The sequence below is a fragment of the Lagopus leucura genome, unplaced genomic scaffold (genome assembly GCF_019238085.1).
Source record: "Lagopus leucura isolate 7727_CA_CO unplaced genomic scaffold, USGS_WTPT01 Super-Scaffold_760, whole genome shotgun sequence".
Taxonomy (NCBI): Eukaryota; Metazoa; Chordata; class Aves; order Galliformes; family Phasianidae; genus Lagopus; species Lagopus leucura.
The window spans coordinates 926290-940079 of record NW_024962257.1 but is presented as its reverse complement, the minus strand read 5'-3'; the positions used below and the strand labels follow the sequence as shown (position 1 = coordinate 940079).

The 13790-nt window shown below is 44.5% G+C and overlaps 2 protein-coding genes across 3 annotated transcripts; one reads left to right on the top strand and one right to left on the bottom strand.

Moving 5' to 3' along the window:
- Positions 1 to 571: 571 nt before the first annotated feature.
- On the bottom strand, positions 572 to 11035 carry PMS2 (PMS1 homolog 2, mismatch repair system component). Of its 2 annotated transcripts, XM_042864615.1 has the most exons (15): positions 10987 to 11035; positions 10682 to 10821; positions 10282 to 10368; positions 9221 to 9323; positions 8401 to 8584; positions 7755 to 7922; positions 7189 to 7286; positions 6368 to 6467; positions 5999 to 6083; positions 5382 to 5534; positions 3928 to 4819; positions 2930 to 3097; positions 2333 to 2433; positions 1342 to 1511; positions 572 to 977 (listed from the first exon to the last, which is right to left on the bottom strand). In XM_042864615.1, the coding sequence occupies exons 1-15, from the start codon at positions 11004 to 11006 to the stop codon at positions 834 to 836; spliced, it is 2613 nt and encodes an 870-aa protein (XP_042720549.1). In that variant the 5' UTR covers positions 11007 to 11035; the 3' UTR covers positions 572 to 833. The 2 variants fall into 2 exon arrangements, with proteins under 2 accessions (XP_042720549.1, XP_042720550.1); XM_042864616.1 differs by lacking the exons at positions 9221 to 9323; positions 10682 to 10821; positions 10987 to 11035 and having other exon boundaries at positions 10282 to 10362.
- A 212-nt stretch (positions 11036 to 11247) lies between these two features.
- AIMP2 (aminoacyl tRNA synthetase complex interacting multifunctional protein 2) lies at positions 11248 to 13630 on the top strand. Its single transcript, XM_042864234.1, has 4 exons — positions 11248 to 11393; positions 11914 to 12120; positions 12404 to 12635; positions 13111 to 13630. Exons 1-4 carry the CDS (start codon positions 11280 to 11282, stop codon positions 13494 to 13496), a joined length of 939 nt encoding a protein of 312 aa, XP_042720168.1. The 5' UTR covers positions 11248 to 11279; the 3' UTR covers positions 13497 to 13630.
- Positions 13631 to 13790: the final 160 nt, after the last annotated feature.

Genomic DNA, 13790 nt, shown 5'->3' with positions numbered 1-13790 from the left:
AGAGGAGCGGAGCCGAGAGGAGCGGAGCCGAGAGGAGCGGAGCCGAGCCGCCGTCCTCGCGCCGAACGGCCGCGCCGCGTGGAGCGGCTCCGCGCTGTGGGCCGAGCGGCGGCGCGGGAGGCGGCGGAAGGCGGCAAAAGGCGGCAGAAGGCAGAGGCCCTGCGGGCAGCGGCCGCACGTGTGCGCGCAGCTGTGGTCGCAGCCCGCCGGCTGCTCGCCGTTTGTCCTCTGGAAAGGAGGATCCCTTTGTGAAAAACGTGGGAACGTAAATGGCAATAGAGCTAATTCAATATGCTGGATGGTTACTCTGTTTGAACATTAGGCACAGACGGCAGTAAGATAATCATTAAATGTAATATTAATGCTTGAAGGAATTACCAATGAAACCCAGGTTTAGCCTAAGAAAGAAACCCGCTGCATTTCCAGCTGCAGATGGTTTGCCTTTAAATTAAAGTGATCCCAGGCAGCAGCCGCGCGGTAACACCTGATTGATGCCGTTCTCAGAGTCGGGAACATCACGCTTTAAGAATCACCGTAGCTGCAGTGAACGATGGTAGCCCACTCTGGGTCCCCACGTATACACATCGACATTTATTTTAAAAACCTTGACTACGAAATTAAGTAATACATAAAGTAAACCACAATGAAAGCTGGTATTCACACGAATTCTATGTCAGTACCGTTGATCAGAAGGACGAGACTGCTGAATGACTTCTTACTGTCAGAGGTGGAACCCGGCTACGTATTTCAGTCCAAGTCAGACAGCCGTGATAAAAGCCTGGGACAGCAGCGAGATGCTGCCGTGGGAAGAGTCACAGAAGAGAAGCTGACAGTCACTCGGCTGCGATCAAGTCCAGACTGGCTATGTGCCTCATCGTAGGCCTTCCGTGGGGGCAGTTCCAGGGATGCTCAATCTCACCCATGTGAGTAACCAGTTTTTTCATCTCCTGCACATTCAGAGCAGTTCCAATCATCACCTGCAAATAAAGTAAAAAACAAAACCAGTATTTTCTTACTCCGCACTGACAACTGACATACAGATAACAGTGGTACTTCCACTACTACAGCAAATAATGTCTTGTGCAAGACATTAGAAGGAAAAAGACCTGCAAGTTGATCAAAACAAGTATGTTCAGAAATGCACTAGCTTGAACCAGAATATAAAATGGCCAGGATCCTTCTGAAGCCCCACTAGAGAAAATGAAAGTAAGAATATTAGCTGCTGAAATCTAGTAGTAAAGAAACTTCCCCTGCAATATACATGCAGATACAGCCACGTGTAATACACCAGAAAATACGGTTCTTATCTGAAAACAAACATCGAGCTTGAGCTGTACTTACAGATTTCCTGCAAGCTCGAGAAGCGAACATCTGTCTGACTCTGGAAGGTCTACACATGACTCCAGGGCAGTCACTTAACATGAAGATCAGCTCATCTATGTCTTGAGGACCAAATGTCCAGTTTTTGCTTGTTGGCAAGGATATTAATTTAACTCTCTGGGTAACAGGAGCTGAAAGATTTGCAATAATTAATAAAGAAACAAGAACATTACATGAAATTACTTTTTCTTAAGAGGAAAAACAGAGAAACTACTTCGATACATTGATGTCTTCTGCCTGTGTGCCAACATTTCACTTTAGTCTTTTGATGAGATACACAGCTAACCAAAGCAGTCCAGCAGATACTCTCTTATTCTAATTGACATTGCTTGAAAACTCATGATGACAAACACTTCAATTTCAGAAAGCAGATTTCTGTTGGTAAAAACTTGATTATAAATAGCATTTTGGGCAAAAATTGGAGATTTTGAAGCAAAAGATACAGGACAATCTGTAGTGACTTCCCAAATGCCAGAAGTGCTGGCACACAAGGCTTTCACAATCCTCCCCCAGGAAGCTCTGAAATACGCATTACCCTGCGTTGTAGGAGCGTGGAGCTCACAGTTCATGTGATCAGTACACATCGAGTCGATGCTGAAGCAGTAAGGAAAGCCACAGGATATTTCACCAGCGCTATCTTAGTCTAAAATCACAAGGTTTACCATTTACCTGTACTTAACTGGGACCCACGAGTCTAAGAGGACAGGAAAAACATTTCAATATAAAACATCCAGGAGATGCACATTCTGTCACAACTCCATATCGTTGCTATAAAGTCTGCAACAACGTTTTTAAAGTGAGGTAGTCTGCAATGTTCTCATAAACAGCATAAGAAGACTACAAAATGGTAAGCCTCACAAAAAGGATGTATGCAATGATAAATCATTTCAATTTTTCTGCTCAGAGATTTTTCTATGCAAATTGGGATAAAATAATTCTGGCACAAACTCACCATTTTCATTTATCACAAAGTCAAACCCATTTTTTCTGAATATTTCCAGGTTTTCAATCAATACTGTTTCATTTACAGCAGTTAAATTGAGATTTTGAGGCCTGAAAGAGAAAAACACAGCATTGCGTGGGTACAGAACACCGAGTGCTTAAGGTTCTGACACCAAAAGCACGACTCTCTTGGAAAGCATCTCACTTGCTTCGTAAAAACTAACAGCAACAAACCACACCATGAGCAGAGCACTGTTTCCAAGCATTACTCAGCACAGTAAAACTAACTGGGCAGCATTCCCTGTGCCTATAACCGTCTCCAATCTCCTCACTCCACAACCACACTCACCAAATTGAGGCTGACATTAATCCTGCTGCGAAACCTCACTGACCATTCACTGGCTGCACAGCTACAATTGCCTGCAGTTTATTGGAAATTTTATCTAAAGACTGATTCTTTGTAACACTGAACATAAAAATAACTCTTGCTGTAAATGTCTTGAATGTGTGAAATACCTAAACAAGGAAGATCATACATATCGTTCTAAAACATTGAATTAAAGTGATAGAATTGTTAAAACACTGTTAAAACACTGAGAATACTTACACTATCAGCTTCTGGCCTTGAAGAACCGTGTGCTGTTGTAACATCTCAAAGTTGTATTTCTCGTCAGTAGCATGTTGGTCAATTATGAAAAGATCAGAATTCAACTTGGCTATTATAAACCCTAAATTGAACTGGCCGATGATTTCCATTTTTGCAAACATGTCTTTACTGCATATAGAAAATACAAGCAAATCACAAGACAAGCCTCATCAGTTACCACGTCAGTACAAAACTTCAATACATCCTTTTTTCCCCTGTAGAACTTTACACGGAAAATGTGTACACGAAGTCTAATGGAAGCAGGATATGAATGCAGAACCTGGCACTGACTGGTGGCACCACGTCTGGCAGAGAACAATCCATGTCTCAGACAAGATTTGCCCAGCGTTCACCCATTTTAAACATAGCCACTAATGGCAAGAGAATTAGAAGCGTGCAGGATGGTGATGGTGCAAATAAACAGTAACAAGGCAGCAGCATGCTCCTAAAACAAACCAGCTGACACGTTTGACTTTTTGCAAGGAGAAGACTTTCTTCACCTTATTGAATACCCCAAATTCACAAATCATACACTGTTACTGCCCAGTGATCATCGAAGACAACTTATTTTCACCACCACATCTCATCAAATTTCACATTAATGAAGGAGAAATACGAGCTGTGCAATCTCTTAAGTGTCACAGACCTGTCGCAACATTTCTCTGCCTGCACTGCAGATTGCAAATTTTAGCTGAGCCACACCTATGATATTTTTGGCTTTCATTTTAGTGTCTTCTTCCACATTCTGCTGGCACTGAGTTCCAACAACTGCAGACCTCTGCCAGGTAAAACTGCTCGCCCAAATGGATGATATAATGGCATAATGAGTTGGACAAAAGGCATCTCCAAAATTAGAATGTAGATGTAAGCCTTTCTCCCACCCTCCAAGACAGTTTTTGTTTTTTCTCCTTAGCTATTGTTATTAATTAGCAAATTCAAGTTAAGAAGCTGAAAAATACCTGATCTCTTTTCTTAATTCATCTTCTGCTACTTTATTTTCTCCAGGACTAATTTTTGCTCTAAATCTTCTGTAATTTTGTCTTTCTGTACACTTCTGTTGTTGCTGTACAATCTTTCTTACCCTTTCTGCTAAAGCTTTCATAGAGAATTCAAGCGGCACGGTTTTCTTTTTAACTTCCACCAGTACATCAACACATGGCATAGAGTTTCTGGTATTCTTCACTTCAGGATGTACAGCTGCCTTGAAGCCATCTGCCTCACTTCTAAAACATTTCACTCTTGGTAAAGAATTACTGGCTTCTTGAGGTAAGTTACTTTGCTTATTCCAGTCATTCGCTCCATTTAATTTATGTTCAGTGCCCGAGACCTGAATGTCACCTTCCAATGATTTCTCACCATGTCCATCAGTCTTACGACACTCACTTTGATGCTGTTCTTCTGAGCTACAGAATTCTTCTTCAACGGGATTATTTACAGTTTCACCAATGACACAGCTCCCAGCCTCTGGAGTGTCATATCCAGCATCTGATCCAGAAGTGCTGCTGAATCCAGAATCTGTATTTTCTTCTACTTCTCTCAAATATCTCCTTGGAACTGACATCTTTGACTTGGTCTCACGACAACCCTCAGAATCTTCACTCAAAACAGCCTTTCGAGTCCTCACAGTACTCAAAATGGTATCCAGTGACAGTTGTTTAGTGGAGCTGTGTCTCTGTTTTACCTTTTTAGGGCTTTGGAAATGACTCTCACTTTGATGGAGAGAGAACGACTCCCTTAACCTGGAAAGAGTCATCGCTCCCTTTCCTTCGCTGCTTGGACTTTCAGTCTCAGAGCCATGTGACATTTCTACCCAGGGCTTTTCTGTGTCTCCATGAGGGACCTTCAGGTTGCCTAACAAAATGAGAATTAAAAGTAATAAACAAATAAAGTCAAGATTATAAGTTATAAACTAATTCAACATAAACTGAACGATGTGCTATAGTGAAGGGAGGGAAGAGGAGTAGAAAAGCAGCAAGCTCCTCAAATATACACGCAGTTTTTAAATTAAAGTTAAAAATCAGATGTAGCACCTCAGATATTTCTGTGTTTTAGGAAGGAAAAAATTGGCAAGATCATAAAAGACAAATCTTCCTTGTCCTCCTCTGAAAAGAACAACTTAAATCTTTCCCCCGTATCAATGAGAAAATGCTTTCAGGCATTATTAATCAATTTTGTGCTAATGCAACAGTCAACTTTATGGGGAAAAAATGTTGCATTGGTAACTTAGGGCCTTCCTTTATTATAAGAAAGCTGATATATTAAAATATTTCTAAGGATCCCATAAAGAAAGCTGCCCTGAAAGGCACATCAGTTAAAAGCTAAACATTTTCCCCACTTCTTCTCCAGGTATTTACAACACTTTTTCAATTCTCTACTATGTGTTAACACAGAATTTTCACATTTTGTGTCCTACCTGCAATGTCCAGAAGATTCTGATTGACATTCAGTTTGTTAACATCACTACCAAACATCTCCATCAGAGAAGTTTTTAAAATTGCCAATAAAAGCTTTTCTTCTTGAAGCAAAATTTGTCTCTTGTCTGGAGTCACATTGATGTCAACACATTCTAAAAATCAAAAGCAAAACAACTGCATTACACATGGGGAAAAAAGCCCAACCAACTCCTTCCTTCCTCAGATCAAAGTCCCTGCTGTTCTGCCCTCTAATTTCACAAAACTGCAGTTAACATTCACAATGTATCTGCAAATTAAACTTTTCAACGTCCCAGCAAACAGGATTTAATTCTGCACAATGTAAGTTTTCTTGTATTTAAGCTAAACACAAATTTCCTTTTTCTCACTAAGAAATTACTTCACAGTGGAGAAAAAGTAAAAAGGAAAAATTGGAATCACAGCTGAACTCCATCTCCCCCTCACCAACTGCAGACCAAAAATATCAGAGTGGAGAAAGTCATAGAACAGAAGTTACAGCGTTCTCCAAATAAACGATGCTCTTTAAATAACTACAATTTATTCCTCAATTCAATTTTAGCCTTTACAAAAAAGGTACTAAAATTTATTCATAACTCACCAGAATCTACACAAATGTTAAGGACAATAAAAGGATACTGGTGTTTGTTGTATAAGTGATAAACTTCATTCACAAGCTTGACAACCTGCAGAGGTGGAAAATAGTAAAAGCTGATACTCTTATCTTTCAGTTCAAACCAGGATGTAATTTAACTGCTCACAAAGCTAAAAGGGCCCTAAATCTCATCTCACACAATTCAGCTTTTATTCACACAAAGAGACAAATGACAAAGAGACAAAACCTTAAGAAAGGAATTTACAGCATCAAGACAAAAGATGTGCATCTGTTATCAATCAAGTGGTCTGCAGCAAACACCGGGCAAGTTAATATTGCTGCTAGGAAAAAAAAAGAAATAAAGCAGCCACTCGCCTTTGCTGGATCGCACGGACGCTGGTTGATAAAGAAGAACTGCCTGTCTGTTGTGCTCCTCCCAACGCCATGATCACAGCGAGAAATGAAGCCCGTGATACTGTGAAACAACAATGGAGTAAGAGAAATGGAAGAGGGAAGCTATTTTTTTTTTTCTCAATCAGACCACTGCAGTTACAACTGATTTATAGGGGTTTGGAGAAACACCGTTACGCAGTACCACACCTCACTGGCTGGTTCTCCCCCCCCCGGCTTCCTCTCTGACCAAGGTTTGGTGCTAAGCTCCAAAGAGGTATCAGAAAACTGAAAAAGCTGCTGACTGATCTAAAAGAAATTGCCATTTTTCTGCTCTGAAAGCAGAAGAGGCCGGCTGTGAACTGGCATCGGCCAGATATCAATGCACATATTTGTTAGCCTCACATGTGGTGAGGAGAAGAAAAAAGTACATTTTAAAGCATAATTCACCGATTCACACGCATTTCACACCATTTCTCAGTAACACTATTGAAGACATACAGATATGAACCACAGAACACTCAAGGTGACATTCAGCTGCAGACCACAGCAACACAGAGCTGGGGCACAAGGCACAGCAGTCCTGCTCCTCTCTCATCCGACTACAGAACCTCAGTCCTGAGCTCACTTCTTCAAAAATCAGTTGATGTCCTTTTCCAAACACTATACTAACACCTATTATGCTGATCACAACTATTTTTAATACTATTAACCACCCCACTTCCTTTTTTAATTTATTTTTTTTTTAAGACTTAGGATTATCTTAAAACACCACTGACAACAGTGGTTTCTTCTTCTCTGACTACCTATAGAGCTTTTCTGGGAGGTCTGTAGATTTGAGTCCATATTCTTCACAAACAGCTTCATTGGGAGGCAGCTGAACAAAAGGAATCAGGCTCTGCAACTGAAAAATAAAAAAAAGTGAAACGTGTAGATTTTTTTCTTCTATTGCACTGCTACTTATTAGCCCAAAATCCATTTGATAATTTTTTTTTTCCAAGTCAGCCAAGCCAGATCATCCAACAGCCAACTCCAGCCCAGCAGAAGACAATAACACAGCTGATGAGTGCTGAAAACCTCCACATTTGCCTTAGTTATTTCACAGATCTTCACATTAAACCAAATATAGACAGAGAAACAATATTATTGACTCAAATGTGACTGTCCTGCTACCTACATATGACCTAATCTAGTTCTAAGCAAAACCAAAAGGCAAAAAACAAGTTTTGCCATCTGTAGGGTGTGCAAGGAGTCAACCCCTGCCACCTCCCTGTATGATTTTTAAAGGTTTCCTGCATCCCCTCTATTTAAGAAGGTCTTAAAAACTTCTGTTTCTAGCAATACTGCTCCTCTTGTCAGTAGAACAGATTACCTGTTTTTTCCCAAAAACTGCTCCAATGTTTTCCTTTAAGTTAAGACCTCCAGCAGTGGATACCACAGGGCTCTTTTTTCCTTGGCCAACTTGATTGGTGCAATTAATCCGCACTCCTTCTGAAATAATACAGTATGCTTGCAGTATCTGGACCATTTTTGCATATTCCTATGAAGACAAAAAAAGTTGGCGCTCACACAAAACATATTTGTAAAACAACGCTGTGTTGATAACACTTGCAAGATTTGCACACAACGCAGACTTCCTTATGTCCAGAAGTGGTGCCATTTATTTCTTAAATACTCACAAACCAATTACACGTACTGCGTGAGAAATAACGTACTTAAAAACAAATGACATATTTACAAGAGTGATATTCAGCCATACTTTAAACATAGCATTCACCGAGTTAAAATACACAAAAGTGATGGCAATTTTGTTTCTTTTCAGCATTCCGAAATTTGAGACTGCACCTCCAAATGCATTCATTGCAAAACAGAAAAGAAGAAAACACATGGGAACACTTTCCTTGTTAGGGCCAGACTCACTCAAACGAAGTCAGACTCACTCATGCTCGTCCTGATCAACGCCAGAGAACCGAGCTGTGAGTGAGGAGGGCTGTGCAATAACTTCTGAGCTGCCTCACCTTTTTGATGTTCCTCTGAAACTCCTTATGCCGCACTGGCAAAGTGTGAAATAACTGCTGTATGCTCACAGTTGTTCCTCGCTGCCGTGGATGAGGAGCTCTCTGGGTAATCTTACCATTGTGATCAAACACCAAACGAGTCCCAAGCATTGCAGACTTATGGCAAGTAGAAATGCTAACGTCACTGATGGAAGGAAGCAGGCAATAGAATTACCCACTGAACATCATATTTTCTTAATCATTACTTACAGTCTCATCAGGCATAAAAAATACTACTGGTGTACTTTTCATTGTAGCTAACTTTCACCACTAACAACCAAAAACTTACACTGCTTTACAGATACTATTTTCCTACCTACAATGCAAACATCTTTACTTGTATCCCTCTCGTCCTTCTCATATAAAGCGCAAAGATAAAGTCTGGTTTTGCTGGACACCACATTCCTCACACTAACACATAACAGCACGACAATCTTAATGCAGACTGCTCAAAAGCTGTGCTATTTCAAACCTGCAGTCTTCCCTGGAAGAATTTTAATAGAGTTTTTATGAATAGCAGTCTAGCAAATAGCATGTAGGACTGCATACTGAAGTAACACTATGTTTCGTACATCAAAGGAGAGATCAGATGCTTAGAATTGCAGAAGGATTTTGGATGGAAAGGACTTCAGGATGTCACACAATGTACGTCACACAAAACAGAGCTCACATTCAGTAACAGCAAGTTTCCACAGCCTCATTTTATCAGTAACAGTAAGCTGAAAAGTTGGCTTCAGTTGTTTTAAGTAATTTTCAACTAGCAAGAATGCAATGTTAATACCTTAATGCACACAATGAACTGAGAGCTTCACCTCGAAACCCAAACGTTTCAACGTGTGTTAGATCAGAAAAATCTTGTATCTTTGACGTATAATGTTTCAGAGCTGGAAAGAGATATTTAGAGTATAGATTTCACTTCCAAGTGACAGTGACACTAGGCCACACGAGTACATTTTCCATATATACCAGACTTCTGCAATTACTTTTCAACATACAATGAGTAATAGCAACAAAACAAGACTTTCCTTTCCCCTTCACAAGCTCACTTTTAAATCCTCACACATCCTGCTGTGCCACAATTACCACCTGAAATCAATACAGCAGGACTGGCACACACCACAAGGTGCCTCAGAGCAGCACAGGTCAGCTGCTTCTGCCACCTATTTTACTCTGCAGGAGAACTGCAGGGCCATGCCGTGCAATGTTATACAGCAAACAGGCATGGGATCCTGTGCCACAACCACAGCCTGAGGAGTGCTCAATTCTACGCAATCAGCCAGCACCCATCACCAGGTAACAAACTGCAGCCCTGGACCTTCCCTGTGCTGAACAGTAGAGGAGTTCACTGCCTACAGGATAAACACTGCGAGCACAACAAGTAACACAGTAACTCGTGGTGAAAGAGGTCTCGAATGGTGATGTGGAGGAAGAAACAAGGCAGAAAGCAAGCAGTTGCACTCGTCAAACAGTGCTGCTTCTGCTCCTGTTTTGCACGGCTGAAACTAGCAGAAGGAAGGTTTGGCAGCCACGTGCACGCAGTCGGCTCCCATTCAGCATGCACTCTATCTATAGTTTACTTCCCATGAAGTCTGGCTCCTTCAGCAGTGACTCACAACTCACCATGAATAGATGAACGTTTCTGGGACATTCTCCTCCACAATGACACCTACTCTTTGCTCCCCTTAAGCAAACAAGCAAACCAAGACCTGCTTCTGAACTACAGCAAATACAACAAGAGCACTTCAGAAGCCCATTCGAATTTGTAAAGAGCAGCAATCATATCTCACCTAAAATATACCTCCAAAGCATCTAAACGTAAATTATGAAAGCCGTTTAACTTACTTAATCCTGCAAAGTTTTCCTCTTCCACTCCACCTCCATTATCCGAAACCTCTATCAGCTCCGCCCCGTGGTCTTTAAGCCTTACATCTACAAACACGAGAAATGAAGTCTTTCAGAGCTGTTAACACACAGCGTTGGGTATCAGCGCGGTACTTGGAATAACTCCCGCCAACGGCCGTTCTCCAGGACAAGTCTGAAGCAGCAGCCCCGCACCGGGGCACCGTCAGCACCCACCGCACCCAGCGTGCGGGCAGGGCAGGGCAGGGCAGGGCAGGGCAGGCCCGGCTCCGTCCCGAGAACCGCCCCGAGCCCCACGTTTGTGGCGCCTGAGCGGAGCGCCGAGATGCGGGCGGTACCGAGAGCCCGCGGGGCCGCGAAGCTCCGACGGGAGGGCCGTTACCGATGCTGGTCGCTCCGGCGTCCAGGCTGTTCTCCACCAGTTCCTTCACGGCCGTGCCCAGGCTCAGCACCACCTGCCCCGAGCAGATCCGGTGCACAGACTCGCGGTCGATGCGCCTGATGGCCTCGGCGGGCTCCGAGCTGCCAAAAGAGGGGCGGAGACAGGCGGGCTGAGGCGGCGCGGCACGGGAACCCGCACGGCCGCCCCGAGCCGCACGAGCCGGAAGGGGAAGAAGCGAAAAGCCGAGGAGACCGCGCTCGCTCCCGGGAGGGGCGGGGAGGACCCCGCCGCCTCGGGCCGCTCACCAGGGCGCGGCCGCCTCCATTGATTCCCGCCGATCGCCTCGGCCGCCCGCAGGCCTGGCCCCGCCCCGCCCCGCCCGGAACAGCGCCCGTCTCTCCCTGCCGAGTCACTGACCTCATTGGCTCGGGCCAGCCAATAGAAAGGAGACGAGGAAACGAGACGAGCGAGCATTGGGTGGTGGGAGAGTCCGTAAAGACACGCGCTCCCTCTGGCCCAATGGGCGCGGCGGGTGGGCGGGGCCAGGCGGGCTGAGCGGCGCCGCGCGGCGCAGAGGGGCGCCGAGCAGGGAGCCGCCATGCCCATGTACAAGGTGAAGCCGCTGCACGGCGCCGCGGGCCCGCTGCCGGCAGAGCAGCTTCCCAGCTGCATGTACCGCGTGCCCAGCCTGCACCGCTGCGCCACGCCGCAGGTAGGAGCGGGGGCTCGGCACGCCCGAGCCTGGCTGCCGGGCGGCGGAAGCGCGGCGCGGCGCCGCGCCCGGCCTCTGGGTTGCCCCCCTTCCGCCGGGTTCCGGCTCCGCATCGCGTTCTGCGGGCTCCCCGCCCGCCTACCTGCCGGCCTCCGCTCCCGGCGCTCCGCACCCCGCTCTGCCCTCCGCGCGGAGCGGCCTGGGACTGCGCAGGGCCCGGGCGGGCTGGCAGCGCGGCTGTCTGCCTGGAGGTTTTCCTCTCACGTCGTTGGAGGTTGCAGAGTCGCGGCGCCGGCTCGACGCAGCCGGCGGGTAACCACGAGCGTTTCCGACACTCGAGACGTAGCTCAGCGCTCACCTCGTCCGCACGCACGCGAGGCAGCTCAGATACAGACCTCGCCTTTCCGCGGTGAAGGATGAGGATGCGAATAGCACCTCTAAAGGCTTTCAGGGTCGGGCGAGCTGTGCACTACGTGGCCCCCGAGCTGAGTGAACCCCGACGGGACTTTCTCTCCTCTAGGAAGAAGTCGACCCGTCGCTTCAAGCCCTTGAATCCCGCCAGGAGGAGATCCTGAAACGCCTGTATGAGCTGAAGAGCGCCGTGGATGGGCTCTCAAAGATGGTACAGACTCCTGATGCTGACTTCGATGTGACTCACGTCATTCAAAATGATGAGTCTTCTCCTCTGACGACAAATGGAGCGGATTTAGACTTGATGCTTGGAAAGGTAAGCTGAGTTCAGCACATACAATGGTGGGTGGTTTCTTTGCCCTCAGCTCAGAAGGGGTGGAAGGGTGGTGTTAAGACTTGGAGCCCCCAGAACTCACAAAATTTTGACTTCAGATTTGATAGAATTTACTGCAATATCCATAAACGTTGAAGAAGGAAGATGTTTAAATTTTTCGGTGATTTAAGTGTCAAAACTTGTTTACCCCTGGAGTTTTAAATACATGCATGGCTATATACATCTGGCAAGTGTCTTACCTGACTGTTTTTTCCTTTCTATTCAGGATTACGGTGCCCTGAAAGATATTGTAATCAATGCAAATCCTTCTGTGCCCCCACTGTCCTTATTAGTAGTGCACAGCCTGCTCTGTGAGCGCTACAAGATACTATCAGCCGTTCACACACATTCATCAGTGAAAAGCGTGCCAGAAAAACTCCTGAAATGCTTTGGGGAGCAGATGAAGAAGCAACCACGCCATGAGTATCAGTTGGGCTTCACTCTGATATGGAAGGATGGTAAGAATAAGTTATCTTCCAGAGGAATACAATAGGTCAGAAAGTGAAACCTGTGCTATAGAACAGATGCTTTGGTGTAAAATGGCTGATAACGTGATGGACAGGTAGCATCTCTGCTCTTCTTGCAAGTATGAACTTTTGATAGCTGTGAGCAGTGGTGGGAACAGAGAAATAAAACCGAGTTACTGCTATTAAAACACAAATGACATTTAAAAGGCAGCTATTTGAAACTCTCATCTCCAGCAATCCTGTGGATACAGTTTCTACAAAGATTGGCTGAGAGATTTTTCAATCTGCAGTCCAATGGGAGCTTTTTTATGCCAGGTTATTGCTTTAGTTTAAGTATTCAGACTAAGAAAACTGAAAAACTGTTGTCAAGTTCACATTAGAAATGCTGATGGCATCAGAAACAAAATAAATCTTACCAATGTACTTAGCTTCTCTACAGTAATCACTTTTCTCTTCTTGATTTCAGTTCCAAAACCTCAGATGAAGTTCAGCATTCAAACGATGTGCCCAATTGAAGGAGAAGGGAACATTGCTAGATTTCTCTTTTCCCTTTTCGGCCAGAAGTACAATGCCATTACTTCAACTCTGATTGACAGCTGGGTTGACACAGCCATCTTCCAGCTCAAAGAAGGCAGCAGTAAAGAAAAAGGAGCAGTCTTGCGATCCATGAATGCTGCCCTGGGCAAGACATCGTGGTTGGTGGGAAGCGAACTCACCGTGGCAGATATTGTCGCGTGGTGTGTGCTTCAGCAGACAGGCAGTGCAAATGCTGCACCAGCCAACGTGCAGAAATGGATGAAGTCCTGTGAGAACTTAGCACCTTTCAGCTCTGTTATTAAGCTACTGAAATAAGTCTGTACCTGTAGATAAACAGGGTGATTTTAACCTACTCCCAACCCACACCTACTGTCATGGTTTGAATCCTTTATGAGAGCAGTTTCTGCAGTTGGATAGAATTCTAAAACTAATAAAAACATTACAGCTGCCTTTTGTATGCGATCTTCCTTTTTAGCTGCTGCATGAGAAACACGTTTGTTTAGTTACCTAAAGCAGTCCTATGCAAATACAAGCTGTATTTTGAATTTTTCCATCTTTTTTCTCTCTACAATTTAACTTGGAATCTTTTCTGTTTAAAGAACAGACAGG

Bases quoted from the DNA above. Each gene is read 5' to 3' on its own strand.
- PMS2 (XM_042864615.1), bottom strand. From the start codon at position 11,006: ATGGAGGCGGCCGCGCCCTG. The intron at 10,822-10,986 runs GTGAGCGGCCCG...CTCTTTTGGCAG, and splicing joins ATGGAGGCGGCCGCGCCCTG to CTCGGAGCCCGCCGAGGCCA. The intron at 5,535-5,998 runs GTGAGTTATGAA...TTTGATTTTTAG, and splicing joins TAACATTTGTGTAGATTCTG to AATGTGTTGACATCAATGTG.
- AIMP2 (XM_042864234.1), top strand. From the start codon at position 11,280: ATGCCCATGTACAAGGTGAAGCCGCTGCACGGCGCCGCGGGCCCGCTG. The intron at 11,394-11,913 runs GTAGGAGCGGGG...TCTCTCCTCTAG, and splicing joins ACCGCTGCGCCACGCCGCAG to GAAGAAGTCGACCCGTCGCT. The intron at 12,636-13,110 runs GTAAGAATAAGT...TCTTGATTTCAG, and splicing joins CACTCTGATATGGAAGGATG to TTCCAAAACCTCAGATGAAG.